The following is a 24,880-nucleotide window of genomic DNA, read 5'->3' on the forward strand; positions in this document are numbered from 1 at the left end:
ATATATAAGATTCTGTGTTTCATATCAGCATGACAACTGGACTGATGTCACATTCTTGCTGAATTTGCTTAAAGTGCAGCATATTCATCTATCAGTATGTCCCTTGACCCCAGGCAATTTACAGATTCCATCCAGAGCTCTTACCAACAACCAGTGAAGAAAACACCATTCCTTGCACTACAGAATTCCTACATAAGAGATAAACAGCCCAAATCCTAAAAAAAAAAAAAACAGCTAAAACTAGCAGAAGCCACAAATGAAAAAACAGCAGATGCACACAGACAAGAGAATGCTAGAATTGTAGAATGGGATTGGGTGTGGGTTTTTACAAAATTTCTGATTTCTGCAGAGACCTTCCAAGAAACAAGACTTTAAATTTATTGGCTCTTTCCAATGATTAAACAAAAAGAGTGATTTTGTTTGTAATTGCCAGCATCAGTGCAGGTTTGCCTTATATTCAGTTGAACTTTGCTAGTGAGAGAAGCGCATACACACACACACACACACACACACACACACACACACACACACACACACTGCATTTTGTGTTCACAGACAGCACTCTCCCACATTCGTAAACAGGCAGGGGGGTACAGGTTGGAAACTGTGCTAGGTCTGAATGCAGAGGGAAATGGGTTGAATACTTGATACATTGAAACTGCTGCCCAGAGTCAGAGAGATCATGGAAGGCAGCAAGAGATGTGTAGGCACTGTAGTTGGTGCACTGTTTTCACAACTAATATCCTAACAAATCCTGTCCTCGACAACTACTAGCCTTGCAGGAGTTAGGTGCTGGCCAAGAGGAACAGGATTTTTTCTGTGGGGTGGAGGTACTTCAGGCATAGCAAGATACCAAGCAAGGGGATGGGAAATGACCAGTGGTGGGATCCTACTGGTTTAACAACCGGTTTGCTGAGCGTCCATAGTTTGCAGAAAATTGAACTTTCACGTTGCTGAGAGCAAGGAAAACAGCTGAGGAGCGGCAATCCACTCTGCCACCTCGATCAGCTGGGCTTCGGAAGCAGAAATATAGGTGAGTATAACACAGGGGCAGGCGGACAGGCTCACTTCAAAGAAAGAGAGAACCAGCTCGCTCACGGCTGAAAGTCAGAGCTAACGGTTCGTCTGAACCGATAGAATCCAACCACTAGAAATGACTCATTCCACATCAGGTAGGTGGAAGGGAGGGGTGAGACTGATTCTCAGAGGGATGACTGTTACTTCTAGCTGATTTACAGGATGCCTCGTGTGATCTCAGACAGTTACCAGCAGAAGGGGAATGGCATAGCTACGTTTGGTTTTTACATTCACATTTTGTTTTCCCTGGAAATTCAGGAGGAGGAAATGAGTCTGAAGGGGAGCATGATGTAATGGTATGTGGGAATGACTGTGGGAGACTGGCCCCAAAGACACTGTATAGGGAATAGTCAGATGAGAGACAGCATAATTCTCAGCTGGCGAGTGGGTGGGTCAAGAAAAGACTCCCTAATTTTTTAGGCAGGTAAATGAGATAGAGGGAGAATTGTACTTTCAAACTTGCAAGATTCTGTTACTTTAGTCCTACAATAAAGTAGAATTTGCTTATCTAGTTGCATTTCTGGTCCACTTGGTAAGGCTGATAGGGCAGGATAGAGAATCAGATTCTCATTTCCTTTGATGTTGAATTCAGAAAAAGGGCTTAAAGACAGACAGTATTTTTAGATCTGCAACTTGGTGTTGACTCCATATCTATCTTTTCCTAATTTAATGTCCGCTCACAGTTAAAAATATGTCCTAAATTGATCCATTTGAGTTAAAATTAATATTCTTGTGTGAATCCAATCCACACCCAACAATTAGATGTAAATACTGTGAACAATTGGCACTGAAAATTGATGATGTACAACCCTAAAATTTCTGCTGCTGCTCTATCCCCCTTCCCAATTCCCCCTATACTCTTGTAAATTCTTCTGACATTGCCTAAATGGAGACGCTTTTTCTCCATCTTAGTGGAAGTTTAGTTTGATGCGGTAGCAAGAGCTTAATTCACTGATATGGTGTTTAACACGCTGCAGAGGTATTTAGAATATAGCTGCATGCTACAATTTTAAGGGGTGGTTTATTCATCTTAACAGAGCGTGTATGTAGAAGGTCTAAGATTGACATCTTTGGGATTAGTTTAGCCTTGCATTTTTCCCAGAGGTCGTCGTCATGGCGCTTTGGAGGTTTGTAAAATAAATGGGGCTAGCATTCTTCTTGGGACCACATGATAAAAAGTAATACATAATGTTTAATTTACTGTCTCCATAGCTAGTATAGCCATTTTTCACATAATCATATTGAATTAGAACTAGTTGCATGGATGGATGGGGAGCCAGCAAACTGGCTGTTGGAATTTGATGGAGGTTCTGAGAAGCTGTGCAGATAGAAAATAGAGCTGAAAGCTTGACTTTCATATTTTTATATCTTCACTGAAGCAAATTGAAAGCTCAGGTACCTTTAACACTTTCTATCAGGTTACTACAAGAAGAAAAAGGGAGTTATAATGCAACCAATAGTCCTGTAGATCTCAGAATACTGATGCAGCCCATTAATATACAGGGAACAGGATTTGTTGAAATAATATTTGTAGTGTGGCAGTTCCTTCTGATAAAAAATAAGACAAAGGATTGTCTACAATATGTAATTTTATAAAGTAAGGATGGGAAAATTTGAAGGGTCACTGGTTGACATTCAACCTTTTGACCTTCCAAAGGGCTGCAAGAAGCTACTCAGTAATATTATAATGTCATTGGAAAGGGCAGAACTGATCAATTTTTTTTTCTGGGGAGGATATTAGGGTACTCCCCTCTGCCAAACTACTTGAAATAAGCTCCTGAAATTTTGTCATTTTGAAACTAAATTTCAATAGCATGAAATGGCAGTATAGCAGAAGAGGCGCATGCAGCTTAAAAGCTGCAGGTTATTCTAATTCTACAGATTTGAGTACAGCATTTGCTCCCTAAATGGTAATTTTCCTCTAATTTGTTTAATATGTATTTTATACCTATTATCATAAGAATGTGCCAAGCCCATTTTCAGCAATGACAATATGTAAAATTTAGGAAAATAAATTTGGGTGGGGATTTATTGGGTTTTCTATTTAGGGTATTATTTCTGTAAGCTGCTTGGAGTGACTGAGTATGTTGGGTGGCCATATACGTTTTCTTAACAAATAATAATAATGTGAAACTTTGAGGCAAAACAACATTTTCTGTAAACTAGACCCTCATTTTATCTCTAGTGATAATCCTTTCAGCTACCATGAATTCAACCAAAATTTTGTATTGAAGTATTTTTATGTGACCAGGTGGTGGGAGTTCAATTCAACACAAAGAAACCTTTAACTATGCATTATTGAGTACATCCATATGCTGAGTATACATAATGAGTTAGTTGAGTTTGGGATTACTTCAGAATTATTTATCTGCTACATTTCAGTGGTGGGTTTCAATTTTTTTTTTACTATCGGTTCTATGGGTGTGGCTTGGTGGGCGTGGCTTGGTGGGCATGGCAGGGGAAGGATACTGTAAAATCTTCATTCCCTCCCCAATCCAGGGGAAGGTTACTGCAAAATCCCCATTTCCTTGGGAGGCAGAGAATAGATGGGGGCGGGGCCAGGCTGAGGTGGTATTTACCGGTTCTCCGAACTACTCAAAATTTCCACTACCGGTTCTCCAGAACTGGTCAGAATCTGCTGAAACCCACCTCTGCTACATTTGTATCTGGCTTTTTGTCCAGGGACTCAAACCTCCAAACCCGTTGAATGCTGTGGGCCCTTATCTAACTCTAACTAGGTGCTAACTGCTAGTTAAGATCCTTTGTATAGGCTTTTAGCAATAAATCAGTTAAATTGAATCATCACACGTGGACATGGTTTTTCATCACACCTAATAAATATACTGTATACTGTATGTGTATAAAATAAAACTGGTATTATTATCATATTATATTTAATAATTTGTGACCTTGTATTCATTTTGACATATGGGTTACCAGTTCATGTGGATATAGCTACTATTTCTGAGATGATCTTAACAATATTGTTTACTTTCATTGAATATATTTCTTTAAACTACAGGTACTCCTCAACTTCCAATCCACAACAGAGCCCAGATTTTGGTTATAACTGGTTGTGGTCATAGACAATATCAAGGCACGCATGGCCAGAGTTGATTTTGTGACCATTTTTACAATGGTTATAAAGTGAGCATCACAGTAATTCAGAATGGATGGCTTTTGCTGGAAACTGGCAAAAAAATTGCAAATCACCATCAGGTGACAATGGCATAGGGCAACCAGTCATATATGTGAGCCAGTTGCCAAGCACCTAAAATGTAATCACATGCCCACAGGAGAGGGGCAGCACCTGTAACATAGGTAGCTTTTAAAAAGTCCATTGTAACTTTGAACTGTCATTAAATGACCATCCTAAGTTGAGGACTACTGTATAGTCAAAATATTGTCATTTCTCATAAAACTTTGTACTGTAGTAGAAAGAATTTATATTTACCTGCCCTGAAGTCTACAAGGCACTGATAACTTTCACAAATACCATTAAATTGCTAACTCTTTCACTTTCTTAATCTGCTGTAAAAATAAGAGAAATTTCCTAATATCTGGGAGATTTCAGAATATTAATGAGAGATCCTATAACTATGTAACATTGTCATTTCTGAAATAATTTGTAGCAGTTCTTGTTCTGCCTATTCATTGTATTTATATTATTTGAATACATTTGCTAAGGAATTTTCATTCATGTGAGGAAAAAATGAGTTTGTTTGTACCTGTTTGAATTTCTTGCTAGTATTCTTAAACTACAGTGGATAAAAATGTAGACATTTTACGATGGAACTGCCATTGATGATCTCTGTCTCATTGTTTTAGTTGTTCTTCTTCTTTGGATATGGGCTCCTATTTTAAAGAGTTAAATACTATAAAAATGTCTACCCTGAACACAAACAGTCCCTACAAATAATACAGACCAGAAAACTTGCTTGAAGAATTAAAAAAAAAAGGGCATGATCCATTCTTATAATTCTGTCAATAAAAGTTTATGCAAACTATTACAAAAAAGAACTAAGGATGATAGGCTGGGTTTACATGACACACTAACCCATAGTTGACTTAATCATAGCTTTCTTAATTATTGCTATTGTATATCACATCACCTGCTCCATTTCCCCTCTGCATTCCTAACTACTTTCCTTTTTCCCTTCTTTTCCTGCAGTCGATTTTGTTGTCAGCCTCTATCAAGCGGGAAGGAGATTCTCCAACAGCATCACCCCATTCCTCAGATGATATTCATCACTCTGACAGATACCAGGTGAGAATGATACCAGGAGGAGTCAGCTGATGACTGAAAGCCAGGAGCTACTAAATGGCACTAACAGATCTTTCAGGGAACGATGTTAGGCTTTGTATGTCATATGTAAATTCAGATAATTGCTGTTTGATACATAGGTTTCTTTATCTTTGAAACCTTGACTAAACAGTACTATAATACAACAGTATTTCTTTGAGAGGATTATATCCACTTTTTATTTATTTTTATTGCTTTATGTCATAGTAGTGGTTGAGAAAGAGGATTATTAAGTATGAGATTATTTGTGTGTGATGATATTATAGCCTAACAGTACAATATTGCACAGATATTACTTTTCAATTGGATATAAAGAAACGGCTCAATAAATTGCTCCAAATGACCAAAAAGAAATAATTAACTTTAAGGCTCCATTCTGAAAGAAGCATATAATGCAACTGTTTTAAGCAAACAAAAATTTGTTTTCTTAATGTTCAGCAGTATTTTTAACAGTTGCTCATTACAGTGTCAAAGCACTTTATGTTGTAATGCAATGTTTCTCAACCTGGGCAGCTTAAAGATGGGTGGACTTCAACTCTCAGAATTGGCTGGCTGGGGAATTCTGGGAATTGGAAGTCTATCCATCTTCAAGCTGCCCAGGTTGAGAAACACTGCTACTTGGGTTCAATGGGTTCTTGTTTTTACTGTCCAAAGCCAACAAAACTCATTGTCCAAATGAACATCTTAATTACATACAATATTCTACTAGTAACGTTTTTCTTAATAAACTTCAAATATAAGGTAGTGATGAATTTTATAGATAAATAGCAATAGCAATAGTACTTAGACTTATACTGCTTCGTAAGTGGGCTACATCCTAATTGGAAAATAAGATGCATAGTTATTCTAATTAACTCTACTAATAGGATACTCCCTCTGGATATTGTATAACTAATTTATGTGTATTAGCCATAATAGTAGCTTCAGTATTGTCATAAGCAGATACATTGTTTACATAGTCTGTATTATATTTCATATTTCACAATCAATTTTTTTCAACATGTATTTAGTTCATTCTTTCAAAAACCAGTCAACACTTTAATCTTATAGAATGTGATAAATATTTGTAACAGAATTCATTTATACATATCAAGAAATTCTTATACAAACTCTAGGATATTTATTTTCTTCTTTTTTTCTTTCAAATTATTTTTATTCTGGAAATTCAGATTTGATTAATTAAAAAAACCAATGTATAATTGTTACATGAATTCATCTGGGAAAATAGTCAAACATAAATCCAGCTGAGGGTTAATTAAAAAGACACTGTATAATAAATCCTCCTTTGATTCCATGGGCTGAACTTTCCATGAAATGCCTTGTGTGTGTGTAAACTGAAGTATTACTAATGGTACATTGCCATTTTTTTGTGACATTTATGCTTCCTATGAAAATACTGTATAATAGGAAGAGATTAGTAAAGAAACATTTCTTACAGAATAATTCTATAAGAAGATATCATAAAAGCTTGAACTAATCAACTTTGTGGCTTAAATGTAGATCGCTATTAGCATTTGTATCATTAAAATTTTACTTATATATTACTTTAGCTTGTATACCTTTTGAATCACAGTGACTCGGAATGGTTAACCACAAGCCTATCCAGGGGTAAAAATATACCAGTTAAAAAGAATCAAGTAAAAGAAATACCCAAACAATGTGCTACTTTTCAGAAGATACTAGAAATCTCATATGGACAATCTGAATTTTGAATGTTACCATAGTAGAAGTTATGATAAGGCTATGCATTTCAATATATTTCGATACTAATATAACCCGGTCTTATAATTGAATGTTCAGGAGCAACAAAATTATGAAGTAGGAAAGTTGATTACAGAATATTTTAGACTGATTAGGAAATTAGGCTTTTTAGTACTATTTGCTATTCAGTGGCTTTAATTTCAATCATTTGAAAAAACAGAAAACAATTAAATCTAAAGATTTTACAATTTACACATGTACTTTAAAATCCAAGAAAATTAATTTAAGAAATTCATCTTAAATTTTGTACTATGTACTTATTTGTTCTAGTAAAATGAAAAGCAGAATTCAGCTAGGGGCAATTTCACCTGGCAACCTTAAACTGCTTGATTCTTGTAATATTGCCTGGAAATCAAACCATATGTCATATGGATTTCAAACTTTGGCTGACCTGTATGACAGTTATCACATCCCATGCTTCTGTTTATTTCCCACCCATTCCTGGGAAGCAAGAACCAATCACTTTCTTTTCTGAAAAGAGTTGATTCTAAGAATACATGGTTTCTGTTTGCATGAACAAACATCCAACAATCATTGAATAATATTGCTGGAAGAGCCTTAGAGGTCATCTTGTCCAACTGCAAAGCAGGAATTGCTTGCTCTTGTTGAGCATTTCTCCAGGGCACTGGGAAATGAGAAAAACTACTTTTTTACAATTCTTGGTATCACTTGAGCTAGAAGGAGAAACTGTAAAACGTTTGTCAGCTTTACCCCAGTGTGTGTGTTGGGGAGGAATCACTTTATTTTTCACTGTTCTTTCCATCACTTGTAGAACTTTTCCCAGTTTCACTCTGGTATTCAAAATTAACAAGTGTCATGAGAGAATGAAATGAAATAAAGCAGACAGACTACTTGGCATGGCTTATGCTGGCAGAATTGAGAAAACACTGCTATAGACACACAGCAAGAAGATATGTCTTCACAGTAGGCTGGGGATAGGTTAAAGATGATGTTTTGTGTTGCTTTCCTGAAAAAATAATTAGTGGCTCCTCTTTATGCCCTACATTGTCACTTAAAATTCCTTAGTTGAGTTGAACATTTTACTCACACTAGGGAAACAGCATTGCTTTTGAAAATGGTATTTTTATTCCATATCTTTTCTTCACATGCTTATGAATTTGAATAGGATTAATGACATGACATTTTTTCCAAAACGAAAAAAAAAAAAACCCTGTTCCAGTTAAAAAATTCTTTGCATCTATTTCTCTAACACAAGAAATCAATTTAGGTCAGGTTGTAGAAAATATGGAGCACTCCTATCTCTCACTGTAATAAATTTGAAATGAGAATGCTAAGCATTACACTGAGTCAGGTTATAATATTCCAAACCAGGGAAGGAGGAGTATTGGACAGTAAGTAGAAGGAAAATGCATGATGAGAGTACAATTTACTTGAAGAAAAAAATCCATTAAAAATCAGATTTCATCCTTTTTCTCTAAGCTAAATTGTACATAGTTGAGATGAGGGAGGAGCCAATTACACCCCAGTTTCAGGATGTAAATGTATAGCCCAATTACATCCTTTGTAGAATAATTAATGCATCGTTTCTTCTAAGAATATAAATATACAATATAAATCTCATTAACGTATTATTGAAACAGTTTCAATGTCATCCCACACATACAGATGATGTTCATAAACAGAAGTATGTGAAGAAATTACCTATGACGGTCTCTAATTCTGATACAATGTTTTGAACCTCCGAAGACAAAGACCAGTAAATTGTGGTACACTGTATTCTTAGTGGAGTCACCTGTCAAGAGCAATATTATCAAAGCATCTAAGCAAGAATTTCAGTGTACTAAAATGAAACTGCCAGCTAAGATTGTGTTAAAACTGCAAATAACTTTTTTCCTTTCTCTTTTCCTCTGAATCCCAGTAAGATAGTTTACTGTTTTAGTTTCCAAATGCTGTCTTAATATTTATGAAATGCAAAGTTGTCCATTCATACAATAATTTATGATGGGTGTGTTTGCTATAAATCTTATAAAATCAATGCCTACCTGACATACAGAAGTACAATTAGGGAAAAATAAAGGAATGAAGAAATTTGAAAGACTTCTAAACATATTTATATCTTCCTTTCAACCATAGTGTTTGCTTATAATGTATTTTTTATTTAATTTCAATTATTTATAGTATCTCTAATTGACTGTAAAATGTTTAATATAAATCAGATCAGAATTAATACTAGTGCATTCACATGAGTTAAAGTACACTGTTAGGTGTTACTATTACTAGTAGTAGTGCCAGCAAAAATGTATGTGTATGATAAGGATTCTGATCAAGGGTAGTAGAGTGAGCGTAATAGTAGAGTAATATTAGAAAACACAAAGGATAGAGATCTTTGCTAAACCCCATCACTGAAAGTCTACATTGCTGCCCTCCATGTAGTGCCATATTTGCTGAAAGAAAATACGGGAAAATTCTCTATATTGAATTAATTCAGTGATTTAGGATTTTAAGAAATTCTCAAGGTTTTTGATTCTTTGATCAGTTTTAACAGTAAAATCCTCAGATTATTAACACTGTCTCTCCTGATTGGCTTTAATGCTTGAAGAATCTTTGACAGCTTGACTCTCAGGTATACAGGACATAGTTCCTTCTCTTATCTTATATAAGAGAAGGATGTGTGTGTGTGTGTGTGTGTGTGTGTGTGTGTGTGACATGATAGCAGTGTTCCAATATTTGAGGGATTGCCATAGATAGGACCTGGTCAGTGGTGGGATTCAGCCAGTTTGCACCACTTCGGGAGAACCAATTGTTAACTTTCTGAGCAGTTTGGAAAACTGGTTGTTGGAAGAAATCATTAGGGCAGAAAACCGGTTGTTAAATTACTTGAATCCCACCACTGGACCTGGTCAACCTATTGTCCAAAGCACCTGAGGGCAGGACTAGAAGTAATGGATAGAAACTAATCAAGGAGAGATCCAACCTAGAACTAAGAAGAAATTTCCTAACAGGGAGAACAATTGATCAGTGGAACAGCTTGCCTCCAGAAATTGTAGATGGTCCATGACTGAAGGTTTTTTAGAAGAGATTGGGCAGCCAGTATAGCCTCTCCTGTCTAGGATTGGGCTAGAAGAATTACAACATCCCTTTTAACTCTGTTATTCTATAGGTTTAACTTTCTTGCAACAACAATTTGGAAATAACACAGTAAAATAATGTCTGACAGCTTTAGTAACATTTGAATTTGGAAAGATTTTTATTTGGATATTGGCCCTGCTACAAAGAGCTACAATTTACAAAGAGCTGACTCCCATTGACTTCAATAGGATTAAACATTTACAAGACATGAGCATATTACATATTGATCTTTATTTACTTTAATAAAAGGGCAAATTGCTTATGTATTCAAACTGTGTACTAACTACTATTCTTGTTACGTACAAGGATATTTAAAGATTCTCATAAAATGAATATTTTTCTGACAATGAAATTTTTATGATGCATACTACAACATTTTTAAGACTAAAGAAATCTATCACCCAAACTAATCTGGGATGTCATATTAGCAGAGCACCAAGTAGCTGCATGATTTCCTTTTTATAGGCAGTGGTCCTAAGGTTGGACTTTGAATGGATTTTCGTACTTTCAAAGTTGCATCATATTCACTATTCATGCTTATCAGACATAATGAAAAATTTTCAGCTGTTACATTTCTATTTTTTTTTCCTAGAAATTATTAGTGAGTTTAAAGCATCTTTTCTGACTCTTTATAGTTGAAGATTGCACAGTATGTTTACCCAAGTTAATTTAACTTTGGTGTAATGAATTTACTCTTTCAAGGATTTGCACAACATACTAAACCTTAAATCTGAAAATTAAATTTCTGTAGTGTAGATATCATGTTTTACATGATTGTGTTTCCACTTGTGTGGAAATGTTGCAGCAAAAACATCATGTAGTAGTTGAAAAAACAGCAATTATCGTGATATAAACTTTTGTGGATTGTGATCCATTTCATTAAATGCATGAACAGCAGTCCACATAATTATTGGCAAAATAGCCAACGCACAGGGGTATTATGAACATAAATCAGGATGAAAATTATGCACTTCCATGCCATTTCCAGTCCTGCCATTAGCAAGATATTTTTTTCGTTTTAGGAAATGTGTATTTATGTCTTGGCCAGTAACCATTCTTTACTTCTTGATCAATATAGGGTCAGGCTAGTGAAACCAGAATATTGGGTATCTGCCAAAACTGCTGCTGCTACAAAAATAGGGGCACGCACGGGTCTTTGCAGCACTCTTTATTTAATTAGAGGAAAAAGAAAGAATACTATCGGTAACTTTGATCTTTTATTGTGAAGTGGAAAAATGCTGCTTTTCAAAGTACAGACCGGGCGCGCTCTTGAGCGCGGATTTGTTTGAAAGGAGTTGTGTGAGTCGCAAAGTTGTTAGAAAAGGCGACGGGGACGACCTGATGGGCAAAGACTACACATTTCAGGCATCCGGACTGTGGTAACCGGTGTTTACAAAAGCGATTGAGGAATGTGCTATTATGATGGCAGAAACCCCTCAACCCTCGCCCGCTCCCAGCCTTAGTTGCCATGAGAACAACTTCCTTTGAACTCTCACCCCGCGTCGGCGACGGCTGGTCACATGATCGCAGCTAATATGGCGACGACCGCTGTTTCGGGGAGTTAATTGCAGGTGCCGGGGCCGTTGCCCGTATCCATTCTCATCCCCGGCCATGCAGAGCGAGAGGAGGGAGCCCGGTGGTCGGGAGGAGGTGCGAACGTGGGCCGTTTCTGGGGCCGAAGCCATTTTATTGCTAAGGAAGGGAATAGGTCTTGTTTACATCTAAGGGAAGCTGGGCCGTCCTTCCTGAGAGGGGGAGTGGTCTGTTTACATTCTCAGGATAAACTTGGAGAGGCCTCTTTTTATATAAAGAGAAAATGAACTATGTTAGGAGTTGATTAGGAAACTAGTAGGCATGGCAGGGCACGTATGGGGAGGGGGGGGAAGCTGGAGTTGTATTTAGAAAATGGGGCCAAAATAGATACTCATATGGCAGATCAGTTTGGAGTTTGAGCCAGCCTAAGATAGTGAGACAGGCAGGGAACCTGGTTACAGCTACTATTACAGACTGAATGCTTTTGATAATGGGCAATCTATGAACTTTAGAAAGCAAATGGGGCTGGCAATGTCATTTTATAGGAGAGAGTTCTGAAAGTCCAAATATGATTTAGAGTTGAGCAAAATAAAACGTTAATAAAGGAAGCTGCTAGGAAACTATGAATTGTTGGAATTAATATATGGAAAAATAAACCAGAAAGGAGGGTTTTTAAGGGTTGAATGAAACTGGTGTGTATTTTTAAAAATATTCTGGGAGTGGGTTCCTTTCAAGAATACTTCTTAAAGTTGGTTGAATTATTCTCTGGTTTTCTCATTAGCAGGGCCTTAATCCTATCTATTTACATTCTTGTGTCTTTTGTTCATAGACTTTTTTGCGAGTAAGGGCAAACAGACAGACCCGGCTGAATGGTGAGTGAGACCTATATTCCTGTCTTTCGTTAGGAACAATAATTTCCAGTATTAGTGTCTGATGGGGCTAATGCTCTCTTCCTTTATAAGGTAGTTTAGCAAGTTGTGACCTACAGTTTTAAAGCCTTACTTATCATTTGTGTTGCCACTGTTTTTGTTTCTTTGAATCTTTCCTAAATTGGGGCTGTCCTTACCACCAGTACTGCATACTGTTTCAAATGAGATACTTCTTAGAGCCATGTAGATATAAGAAAAAATAGTGATCTTATTTTACATTTTTCTTCTGGTAGTTTTTGTAACCACACTTTATATGTGCTGTTCTTCAATTTCTGATCAATTTCCCAATGTGTGTTTGTGTAATCTCCTGCGCCCAATTTCTGGCATTTTGTAGAGAATCAAGACTAACTTTTAATTTGACTTCCGCAGATTTAATTCCTCAGATTATTTGCCTTTATAGGGAAACCACAGATTTCCATATTTGCATGCAGTAATTTTTTTGCAGCTTTTAGCACTGAGATTTTTAGTCAGATTAAAATATTAATATTATGAAATCTGAGTGCTTTAAAACAAAAATACCTTTTCAAAAGATTTAATTTAATTTAAATTAATCCTTTAATTCTATTTGTGAGTGCTTATTTCAATCAAAAGCAAAAACACTGAAATATCTATCTTTCAAATTATAAAGTATTCTAAAATTGCAAGAAAAGAGTGTTTTATTATGCATTCAAAATTACTAGGCAGCTGCAAGGTTGTAAGATCTATGTTAGTGGTATTTACAACATTTAAGAGTGAACTCTTGAATTAAGATTAATGGTGCATTGCATTGTGAATACATGTAATCTGTGTTTTACATTCATAAACTGCAGTACAATTTCTATTGAATACCTCTGGCATATGATTAATGAATATACTATTGTACCATTTCATATATTGATCATCTCACAAATATTCCTTGCGGCATCTGGTGCTGTTATTGGAAAATGCCTAGTGCCAAAACACAAATATTTTTCCAAGACTTTTTAAAGCAAATCAGTTTTTGCTGGATGTATTGGCTTCATTGAAATATAATATTAATCAAAAGCTTCTTGAGCTTTTGTTGCTGTGCAGCAATCCAGATTTTAAAGGAAAAGGTGATTTGAAGCCTATTTGGGTACTGTACCTACCAGAGGTGGGTTTCAGCAGGTTCTGACCAGTTCTAGAGAACCGGTAGCAGAAATTTTGAGTAGTTCGAAGAACCAGTAGTAAAAGTTCTGACTGGCCCCACCCCCATCTATTCTCTGCCTCCCAAGTCCCAGCTGATCAGGAGGAAATGGGGATTTTGCAATATCCTTCCCCCGGAGTGGGGTGGCAATGGAGATTTTACAGTATCCTTCCCCTGCCACGCCCACCAAGCCATGCCACCCTCATCAAGCCACACCCACAGAACCAATAGTAAAAAAATTTGAAACCCATCACTGGTACATACCCTGTACTTGCCAACAACTTTAAAAATCTATCTTTTTCTGACTTTTAATGGCAGCTTTGAAATAAGGAATTGCTAACATTTATGTACCCATATGTATTCCAAATTCCATCACAATATTCCACAATATAATTCCATCATAAAACTATTTTATAATACTTTGGTTTATGTAAAACTAAAAAGTAAATCCTGAGATTCATTAACCTATAATTCCAGAAAGTTAACTGCACATAGGCATATCTTCTCTGTAGTTTTCCCAACCTTGAAATAACCTTCTATCTGAAATGTGAGGGATCCCTATCCTTTGAGCCTTGCAGAAAGCTGTAAAGACCTGGCTCTTCGCCCAAATGTTGACCTAGAATGGGAGTTGAGTCAAGAGACTGATTGGTCTGATGCCTATTGAAAGGGAGGGAGGTATTCCTGTTTTTACCAGTTAGGAGCTGAATGGGATCATTATACGAGATAGATGGTCATATAAATTCTTTAAATAATGATGTATACATTAATCTTGACAATAATTGTGTCAATTCACTTCCAAGGATGAATTGAATACAATTCTTAACTATACCAATCTGGAATATGCAGAAGAAATGGTATGATCTGAGCAAGTATTGATTGATGAACAAGCAAAATTGAATTAGAAGCTAATAACTAATAGCTAGGTTAGTAGATTAGAAAAAGACATGCTGGGTTTTTTCTTTTCAATAGAGTACTCAACATAGGTAGAATGTGAAATGCAAATGTGGGTTTCAGTATGTAAATGATTACCTAGATTATGGAACATAAGTAGGTGTGATTCCAGGCTTCCCAGCAATATAAAAGTTACATAATACATACAAAATAAGGCCCTGCAAAACTGAATAGAGAAAACAAAGGCAGAATATGAAAAGGAGTGGGACTTGGCTCCTAGCTTTTCCTACAGAAATATTCTGTTAGGCACATTCATATAACTGCTTTAGCACAAGAGCCCTTCTAAGACTCTTCAAAATAACGCCAAATAAACCAGAACAAGTACATGAAATAGTGTAAATTAAGACTAAGCCTGAATTTGTGCTGTTTGGATTAACAAAGCAAAGCCTGTCACAATTGTGTGCTTTTGTGTAGAAAAGGAAGTAAATGTGTTTGAAATAATTTTTTGTAGCAATTTGGATCCATGAGAAGGAATATTTTTTTTAAAAAAGTGACTATCAACAACACTCTGGTTCATGAAATCATTCTAGTGGCAGAATTGTTATTGTAATACTAATACTGATTTCCCTATGCCCTGGTTATTTAAGCAAAATAAATCTAATAATTTAAAATGTCTTGTGCATTTTAAAGCTATCAAACTTTCTTTTATCATGTCTATTTCATTGATATAGCAAAGTCTCTTACAGAATTTAACTTCAACTATATTCTAACTGAGGGACTGCAAAAACTAACTTGACTGTTTGGAATCTTAACTGATAGATAGTTTTTCTGTTGTTTCGTTCAGGCTTATTCTTTTAAAAAAAATCTTTGGCTTAAACATTAGGAAAAAATCAACCAAGCCCCTCTCTTTGCTCCTGTGACAAGAGTACAGGGGAGAAGGATTAGTGAGCTAATTAGAAATGATTTCATCTATCAGCACTAATTAACAATACTGTGGTCTCACTTGTGTGTTCTTTTGAGCTGTTCTCCTTTGGGACAGCTCGGCAATTGCCCCCCTTCCTCTGGGGCTACTCCATCCTTCCTATGCTGATTAGAAGTGATAGCAGAGCTTTATAGCAGCAATTGGAAATTCTACTCACTCGTTTTTCAAACAGCCTCAGTTCCTTGTTCTCATTCCTGAATTCCACCATCAAGCTATTGCTAACTTTTTTGTTATCTTCCTTTTGCTGTATTTAATGTTTGACTTCTGCCACTCTGATTTTGTGGGCAAGAGCATTTTTTTGTTTGCAATAGCTGTTATATGTTTTTTAATGTTGTCTCCACCATTGAGAATGCATAATAATAATGTAGTCTTATTTTCTGAATTGTGTCAAACATTCATTAGCCTAGGAAAAATCAATCCCTTTACATTTCCTGTACATCATGCTAGCATATAAATAATAAACGTAATAATCCAGTAACATAAAAGTAGGTCCAAGAAGCTTTGCAAATAGTTAGAATCCAAGTTATTAACATTAGTATTTTTAACTGTTTTACAATTTCTCCTTCAATCAGCATCACATGCTTTGCAGTGAAAGATTTATTTTAAAAAGATATAATCAGAGATATTACTCCAGGTAGTCCTTGAGAAAAATAATATTATCAACATCCTGGTGTTGGGCAAGAAATGTCCATCTGGGTTCAATTCCAAGTGGGGAGAAAGACACTGGAAAAATGGAGAGTGCTTGGAAAGATGGTTTAATGAGGGGCAGGACCACATGGTTTGAGGTCCTGGGCAAATTGAGCACATGGGTGAGAGACATAGATAGATTTATACACTCTCTTGGGCCCCGCCTTGGAGCTTCCTGTTCCTATATAAGAAATGTATTCTGATCGGTTGTCAGACTCCCACGGGGCCATGCAGGGGTAACTTTGTAGGTTGTCTTGAGTCCCAGGCTTGGTTGAATCTTGCTGGGTGATGTAATCTTCCTAGGTGTCATGTGGTGAGATGGGTAGAGGGCTAATCCTATTATGTCCTGAGGGTGAAGGTCTTTTGTGTAGTAGATAAGCTGGCCCAGCCTTTTGTCTTGTAGATAGGTTGGCACTAGTCTTTCTGGGGCTATTAGCAAAGGTGGGGGCTGCTTTCCAAGAGCATATTTCTCCTTTTCTCATCCAGAGAGGTATAATATTCTGCCTTTTAAATATTTCCTAGAATATTTCAGTTGTTCTAGGTGATGGGTGGGTTTTTAAAAAAGCAAAACATATTGAAAGTATAACATGGAAGTCTTCTTGATTGCAAATTAACTAGATGAGTGATTAAGAAAAAGTGATTGTAAATTTTGTTAGTGACTACAGGTAAGGAGATTTCTAATGACATTATTCTTTAGTGCATGTTTTTACTGATTTTTTTTTCTGGAGGTGTATTAATACTTGTTCCCATGAACATGGAAAAAGCTGTATGTGCAGCTTCCTATATGAGGGGTTCTAATTTCCTTTCAAAAAATATTAGCCTTTCAAGAAAATTTAGGATCTTTTACATGGAGCTGTTTTCTACTTATCTGATCCTGAAGACATGAGAGAAATTATTAAGAGCAAGGTTTATTATTGCAGAAATGGTTTTTGTTTTGTGTAAGTGTCCTAACGCTAAATCTGAGATAAAAATCTGAGTGGTAAAAGCCACAGCCACTTGTGATACTCTGGAGAAACAATCCAGAGCTAATGGGACCTGTTTCCTTTTGCACTGTGTATTTAGTGAAAAGTAGGTGCCTATGAATTTGTTGGAAATTGTTATTTGAGAAAAAAATGTGATTGGAAGAAAAATGGAAGGAGTTCAGAGAAATAGACTAGAGGATAATATTCTTCAAATATTTGCATGACTGATTATTTTATGGTCAACTAAAGTTGACTGTGTAATTGAACAGACTGTTTTTCCTGCATTTGCATTCTCAAATTATTAGTAGCAACTTACATCTACCAGTTATTCCTATCCATATTGTGTCTTTCCTTAGAGTATTTTTGAGATCATTTTTCATGCTTGGTATGAATTCTATGAAGTTGCAACAAAAATAACATTTATGTTATATATTTGTGCAACATATAGTAACACATAATCAGCTCATGTTAACTTTGTCTGAACCATACTGATCAGTGTTTTTGTGGTGTACATATTTTTATTTCTGATTTTTTTTTATTTCCAAAGTTAAAATAAAAAATAAATGAAAAAAACGTACATAACAATAACAAAGAGAAAAAAGTATATAAAACCGTAAAGTATCTCTGCTGGTTGAATACTAATAAATATGTTTCAGCTATAATAATTATCCCCCCCTTGAAAGCAGGTCCACAATTTATAATGTTTTACCTCTGTATTTTGCAAAATTACTATACAACATTAAAAACTATCACAAATATAGAAATTGTCTCTATTTTATGACTTTTTTCTAGCAGTCATTAAGCAATTCACCATGGTCATTAAGCAAACTTATTGTTCACCCAAACCCAGAAAAGAACACTGTTTTTCAAGTAAAAAAAAAAAAGTCTTAAATTGTAGTCAAATGGTCAACCCAAAATCTGGTCATGTGACTGCAGGGGGAAAGCAGCTGTCAGAACTGGTTCATAAATGCCTTTGTGGGGAGGGTGTCTTGTAACTTCAAATGGTCACTAAGTGATTGGTCATAAATTGAAAACTACCTATATAAAATTGCATCAAAAGAAGGTTTAATTTATGCCCATTTTAACCTGAAACCTAAATTGCTGCCATTCACTCTATTATTACATGTGCCCACCTAACTCACCCATAACTGGACAGGCAGAAATCATCCTGAGAGTAGCAAGGAGTGTGCATTCTCAGTGCAACCACCAGGAGTAGAACTCAGCACAAGACATTTTACCTTGACATACATGATGAAGATGAGAAATTTTTGCCTGACCGCTCCTATTTGCCTTATTTAATCTTGTATTAAGCATGCATCCTTGAAATTTGGCCATTTTGCTACCAAATTTCATGCTTGAACTTGGTGCTTTGGGGGGGGGTGTTAGTAGTATAAACAGCATCTTATTTACAATAATTTGAAAAATGTTCCATAATAAAGTATTCTAAAATAAATAAATCTTGTTGGGCACCTTGAAGACAAAATGATTACTGATGACTTATTCTGGGGTGAATCCAGAAGCTCTCTGATTCAATTAATTTTCCCGCTTTGAGGCAACTCAAATGGCTTTAGGTTTTTTTACTAGAAGGGTGCAGTGCTACAATAATTAAAGAATTAAGCATGATCTTTTGAAGACAAGGAATTTGATTTGTGTTTGACCGTGCCACAAAGATGGAATGATGAAGAGGATTAAGTTTATAGTGCTCAAGATAAAATTCAACCGTGTGTGGTACTTTCTTTCTAATTGTGTTCGTATTTGCCCCTTGCAAGGAATAGATATGAATAATATTCATACTGGATAGAGAAGGGGCTAATCTTACAAATGTAACCTGTTGTACTTTTCTTCTATCTCTGCTTTTCTTGAACAGCTCGGATTGGAAAAATGAAAAGGAGGAAGCAAGACGAAGGACAGGTATGTCCCCTCTGCAGCCAGCCTCTCTCAGGATCCGAGGAGGAGAGGAGTGGGCATGTCGAACAATGCCTTGCAAAGGTAGAAATGCTAAGGAAACCCTTGCTGCCTCTCCTTTCTTTCTTTCTACACTCTCTGCTATGCCTGATATCTGGATAGAAATCGAAGTTGCCAATTGAAGACCTGAGACTTGAAAGTTCCTTTGCAGATCCACTTGATTACTTGCTTATCATTTTGGCAGTCTTGTTATGTTACAGCCAATCTTCCTAGCCTTTCAAATGAGAATGGATTGTAATCTCCGTTGCTGTTACAGTGGCAGTCAGCACCCTCCCTACCGATATGGAGATTGAGCAACTGAAATGCAATGAGAAAATGGCTAGATTTTTGCAACAGCCCTTTTTTTTGGGGGGGGGTAGAATTTGGGAGAATTCAGTCATGGAAATTATTGTCCTTAAAATACCTTAAATATGAAAAAGGGCCCTCCAAAATTAGGATATGACCTAATGATGCCCCTATGTCATTGGGCACCTTCCTATTGCCCTACAGAAGTAGTAGGAGAAGTAGAAGGCCTGTAACTTCGGTATCTTCAGAAGTTCTCCTGAGTTACAGGAGGCTTTTCTGGAGTTTGATTATAGTATGCAATTTATTAACATTAATGCAATAAAACTGAGACATAAACATGTATTGGAGAAGAGAAGTGAAGCCTTTTCACCCTCAAAGTTACATATGTGGCACCTATTCTCCTTTTAGGTGACCACACACATCTAGTCAAGCAGTGCTCTAGTTTTAATAAGTTTATTGGACCTTGGATCTAATTTTCCTATACCATTTATAGCATTTGTTAGGGTGCTCAGTAATTTCCTGATGGAGTATAGCCTGTCATTCGGAACATGACAGATACCACATCCTTTAAAATAGCAGACCATGGCCTGGTGTTTTTTACAGTTGATGATATTATTGATGTGGCTATTTTTGATTAATGAATTAAATCATGTCTTCAAAATCAGCCACCTGACTGTTGTCCTTACAATTTAGTATATAAAGCATTGAGGTAGCCACACACATAAATAATTGTGATAGTAGTTGATGCAGATAGTAGTTGTATATGAGAACTAACAAAAATAATGCTAAAGCTTTATCCAGAATGTTCAATTCTAACCTTGTTAAAGGTTCAATTTTTTGCTTTTCCAAGCTTTCTCATTTTATTGGATTTTTTTTTCATACAGTATACAATACTAAAATAAGGTTGGGTGGTGGTGTATTTGGAGGGGGGCCTTAATGCAGGGTTTGATGATAGCTCTGATTTATTCATTTAAACAAAAGATTACAATCTCTATTAGTCATTGTATTTCAGTTATTTATAAATTTTATGACAAATTGTTTCTGTAGTGCAATGGACATTTTTATTTTTCTTCCTTGCTAAAACAGACCGTTATAGCTTCCTTCAGCAGATAGAATATTAGTCAGAAAGTTCTCAATTCAAATTCCAATTTGACAATTCATTGGGTGGTTTAAGATAATATTAGGCATTATTTAAATAATCTAGCCTTGAATTTCTATAGTTCTTTAAATTATATTTTTTTCTTGGAACTCTCATAGTTTTAAAACAACACTCTAACGTTTTGCCATTGCTCATAAGCAATTTAACCTTTCAAAATTCTCCATAATTTACCTCAGCATCCCTACTAGGATGAATATTATCTATTTTCCAAGATACTAAAAAGATGCTTAATGTTTTATTTACTCAGAGGGAAGGGTCATGCATGATGGAGGATGACCCTGTTGACATTGAGAACGAGAACGGTAATCGCTTTGAGGAATATGAATGGTGTGGGCAGAAGAGAATACGTGCTACTACCCTCCTGGAAGGGGGGTTCAGAGGTAAATTTCCCTTCTTAGTTCTTAAAGCTAAATTACTTTGGGGGAGCTTTTTGATATTATTAAATGTTGTACTATTGATAAATAGAATCTTACAAGCTATAAAATGCATCTGTTTTCAGTGTACATTGAAACTTGCATTTTTGCTAATATAAAAAAAAAATTTTTTGCATCTGTAAAAATGAAATTAAATGGTTGGAATTACAAATATTACGTTAATATTGAGATAGCATCAGTCAAAGTTGGAGAGATATTGCCAAAGGCCAATCAGTTTCAGTGATACTCTGCATTTTAAAATATTACGAAAAATAGCATAGTAAATAGCCACAATCTACAGTGCGAAAGCAACTTTATCAGCTGCTGTTGATGTATGGAAGTTGACAGCTAAGTCACTTTAGCACCTGCATAAAATATTAAAGGTCCAGTTATGCATTTATCACTCTATCTTTTTTAAGTCTGATAAATGACAATTCACCAACCTGCCATACACCTCCAGCACTCCAGCCCTGAGGGTTTCCAGACAAACACATCTTATTTTTCCTCTTTCTCTTCCTTCCCCTGTGACAGGAAAAATGGCTACAAAGGAGTGAATGAGTTATGGTAAAATGTGACCTTTGTGAGTTTTATTGGTGAATGTAATTTTAACTGTGCACCTGGCTCCTTTCTTCTACTCAGCCTTTTGCTCTATGTCAGGATTCACTAAACTGATTGAGAACCTTGTGATTCTGTGGAAAATGTTGCATCCTTCCAAGCATGGAAACTGATATATTTCTCTATCACAGTTAAAGTTTACAACCTGTCGTGTGTAATAATTTGCATTTTAATTTAAAATATGCAAAGAAAATCATACTAGGGCAAATAGGTTTCAAAATTAAATTATTTAGTTAGAGTTATAAAGGATACTTCTAGGCAACTGTTCCTAGCTAGAATGATGCCAAAATGATGAAACCTGAGTAGTGACATCATAATATAAACTCTGTCCTTTTGTATATGTATTGCATGTAAGGGACAGTGTGGTGCATGGTTCACTTCCCCGTCCCCATCCTTCCCAGCCTCTGCCTATGGATATCTATGATGGTGTTCTCTTTTTCAGGTTTCCTTCATACTTTTCTGTGTGAATAAATCATGGCTAAAGCGGATGGGTCAGAGTTCAATCATTTCTTTTGGAGTGTTCATGTGTTCTTATGCAGTAATCTAATGATTTATTTTTGTCAGATATCCTGGTGTTATTTTCTGCAGCACAATAAACCAGCATTGGTAAATCTTCCCACCAAATCTTTTGTCACATCTCATGGATTTCCTGTATCAGCTTCAGGCTATCCTACTAATGCAAGAATTTTATTTTTGGTAAATAAGAGTTCCCTGCAAATAGAACATTCAAGAAGATAATTTAAGTTGCATTGGTATAATTTTAATTAGAGCAATTTTCCATGCTATTTTTATCTTTTTCAAATAATTTTCAGTACCTTAGTGGCTCACCCATTTGCTAGACAACACTTTGATAATACCTTTTCTTTTAATGTTAAGGGGAGAAAGGATTAAATATATTCAAGATAACATTTGCTTCCTGAGTTTCTGCCTCCTGAATATTCTTATGTATTTTCACTGCCCTATTCAATCTCTTGATGTTTCCAAGTTCTTATATTAACGAATTAAAGATTAAGGAATAATAATACTGAGATTTTTACTTAAAACAACAAAAAGTTGTTTCTAAAACATATACTTGCAAAACTCTTGAACTGGGTATTCTATCTTAGATACTTTTTAAGAGTGAAAACCTACATTTATATCCCACTGTTAAAAAGAACATTAATATCTTAACTGATTTAAACCTGATTTTCCCCCCCTGAAATATTTCTTTGTGATGGCTTATGGTAGGCTGGATTCCCAGGAGGGCTCAGGTGCATTCCAGAAGAATAAGGGCATCTCAGTCCAAATACTTTGTGTTAGTCAAAGAGGGTGAAGACGGTCCCTCCCTAATAGTTTTCAAAGTACCGTATTTTTCAGACTATAAGATGCACCAAGATTTCGAAGAGGTAAACAAAAAAAAAGTTTTTGCCCTCACCAGCCCCCAGGAGCTCGCTGCAGGCCTCCCAAGCCCTCTGCGCATCCCGTTTTTCACAAAGAGGGTTTGGGAGGTTTGCAGCATGCTCCTGGGGACTGGGGAGGGCAAAAACACTCCCATTTTTACGAAAACCAGGCCCATTTTTGTGAAAAACAGGCCCCTTTTGGCCTCCCAAATTCCCCATGCATCTTGTTTTTGCCCTCCCCAGCCCCCAGGAACACTCTGCAGGCCTCCCAAACTCTCTGCACACCCCATTTTTGCGAAAAATGGGCCTGTTTTTGGCGAAAACGGGACACATGGGGCGGGGTTTCGGGAGACCAAAAATGGCTGTATTCAGTGTATAAGATGCACCAACATTTCCACCCTCTTGGGGGATGGAGTGTGTCTTATACTCTGAAAAGTACAATATATGATACCAGTAGGTGCAGATAGTAGAGTGTTTCAGTTTGGCAAGATTCTGTCTATACATGTGGATCAATAAAGAATACAGTTTGGAAGAATTATACATCTTCCTTGATTTGGGGGGCCTGACATTTTTAGTAGTATAGTTTACACTTTGTGTTAAGCTATAATTTATTTAAATTGTGGTTTGCTGATGACTAGAGTTCATTGAGAAATCCAAATGTGTGCCTTATTATTAAAACAAACCATGGCTCAGAAAAACTAGGTGGCTCAGTGGCTAAAGACACTGAGCTTGTCGATCATAAAGATCGGCAGTTCGGCGGTTTGAATCCCTAGTACAGGTCTCCTGCGTGAGCAGGGGATTGGACTAGATGACCTCCAAGGTCCCTTCCAACTCTGTTACTGTTAAATGTGAACCTATCAACCATGATCTGTATAAATCTTATGGTATAGTAAGGCTGAAATTTGTATTTCACAGAAGCAGACTTGTTAGTGAATATCAGTTCATGCAGTTTATGAATTTCCTTTATCATACCATCTTACTATTTTTACAGTCTTGGCAGGTTAGTGCCATCTGTTTGGTTTTTCCCCCTGTTTTTGTTTAGCTCAATATTTCCTAAAATTCTGATAATGAGGTACATTTTTCTGATTTTAAAAAATGGTAATCATTGTTTTACCATATGTACGCAAACACAAAGACTTATTTAGGTAAAATCCTGTGGTTGTGTAGAGGGCAGCTGTTGTTCTCCTTGAAGTGAAATTCACTCATCTTCCAGTTTGGAATCTTGGGTCCCCTATAGCAGCAAATACTATCCTTTGATGAAGGATGCAAATTTTTCATGCTCCAAAAGTTCTGTGTAGAAATCCCAGTCAGTGGAACAAATGTACCTATTGGACTTCTATATCTGCTAGGTCTTGTGGAAGATTATCTTCTATTATCTGTGTCTAAAGTTCCACATGGTGTTTGCTCCAGAACTAGAGGCACTGAGTTTTTATTGTTTTAATTTATAGTCCTAGTATTTATAGCAATTCCTCAGTAGTTTTCAAGAACAGCTGCTCATTTTCGTTAAGTGTTTCCACTGTGAGGTTATCCTTTTAAAGAATTACAGAGTGAGGCTCAAAAATGTTTTTTTTTCTTTGAAAGCTTAGCATTTTTTAACATGTCTGCTATTTGAAAGAGTGAGTGGGAGGGAGAACGGGTGACAAAAGTGCTTTATCTGAAAAGAATCATATTGGCTTTGTGCAGATAGAGGTTGCTGTCATCTCTT

The 24,880-nt window shown here is 36.1% G+C and overlaps 1 protein-coding gene across 5 annotated transcripts in view; it reads left to right on the forward strand.

The window, feature by feature from the left end:
• RNF220 (ring finger protein 220) overlaps window positions 1-24,880 on the forward strand; it is a 382,422-nt gene that overhangs the window by 289,634 nt on the left and 67,908 nt on the right. For 2 of the 5 annotated variants that reach the window (XM_034414914.2, XM_034414911.3), the window contains 4 exons: window positions 5,249-5,344; window positions 12,594-12,636; window positions 19,227-19,348; window positions 21,016-21,148. In XM_034414914.2, the coding sequence (XP_034270805.1) occupies window positions 5,249-5,344; window positions 12,594-12,636; window positions 19,227-19,348; window positions 21,016-21,148 (394 nt within the window). Of the gene's footprint in view, window positions 1-5,248; window positions 5,345-11,721; window positions 11,882-12,593; window positions 12,637-19,226; window positions 19,349-21,015; window positions 21,149-24,880 lie in introns of those variants that run through there. The other 3 variants (XM_034414912.3, XM_034414913.3, XM_034414916.3) reach the window with 2 other exon arrangements.

This window comes from Pantherophis guttatus, chromosome 3, assembly GCF_059756535.1.
Source record: "Pantherophis guttatus breed Tessera chromosome 3, ASM5975653v1, whole genome shotgun sequence".
Classification (NCBI taxonomy): Eukaryota; Metazoa; Chordata; class Lepidosauria; order Squamata; family Colubridae; genus Pantherophis; species Pantherophis guttatus.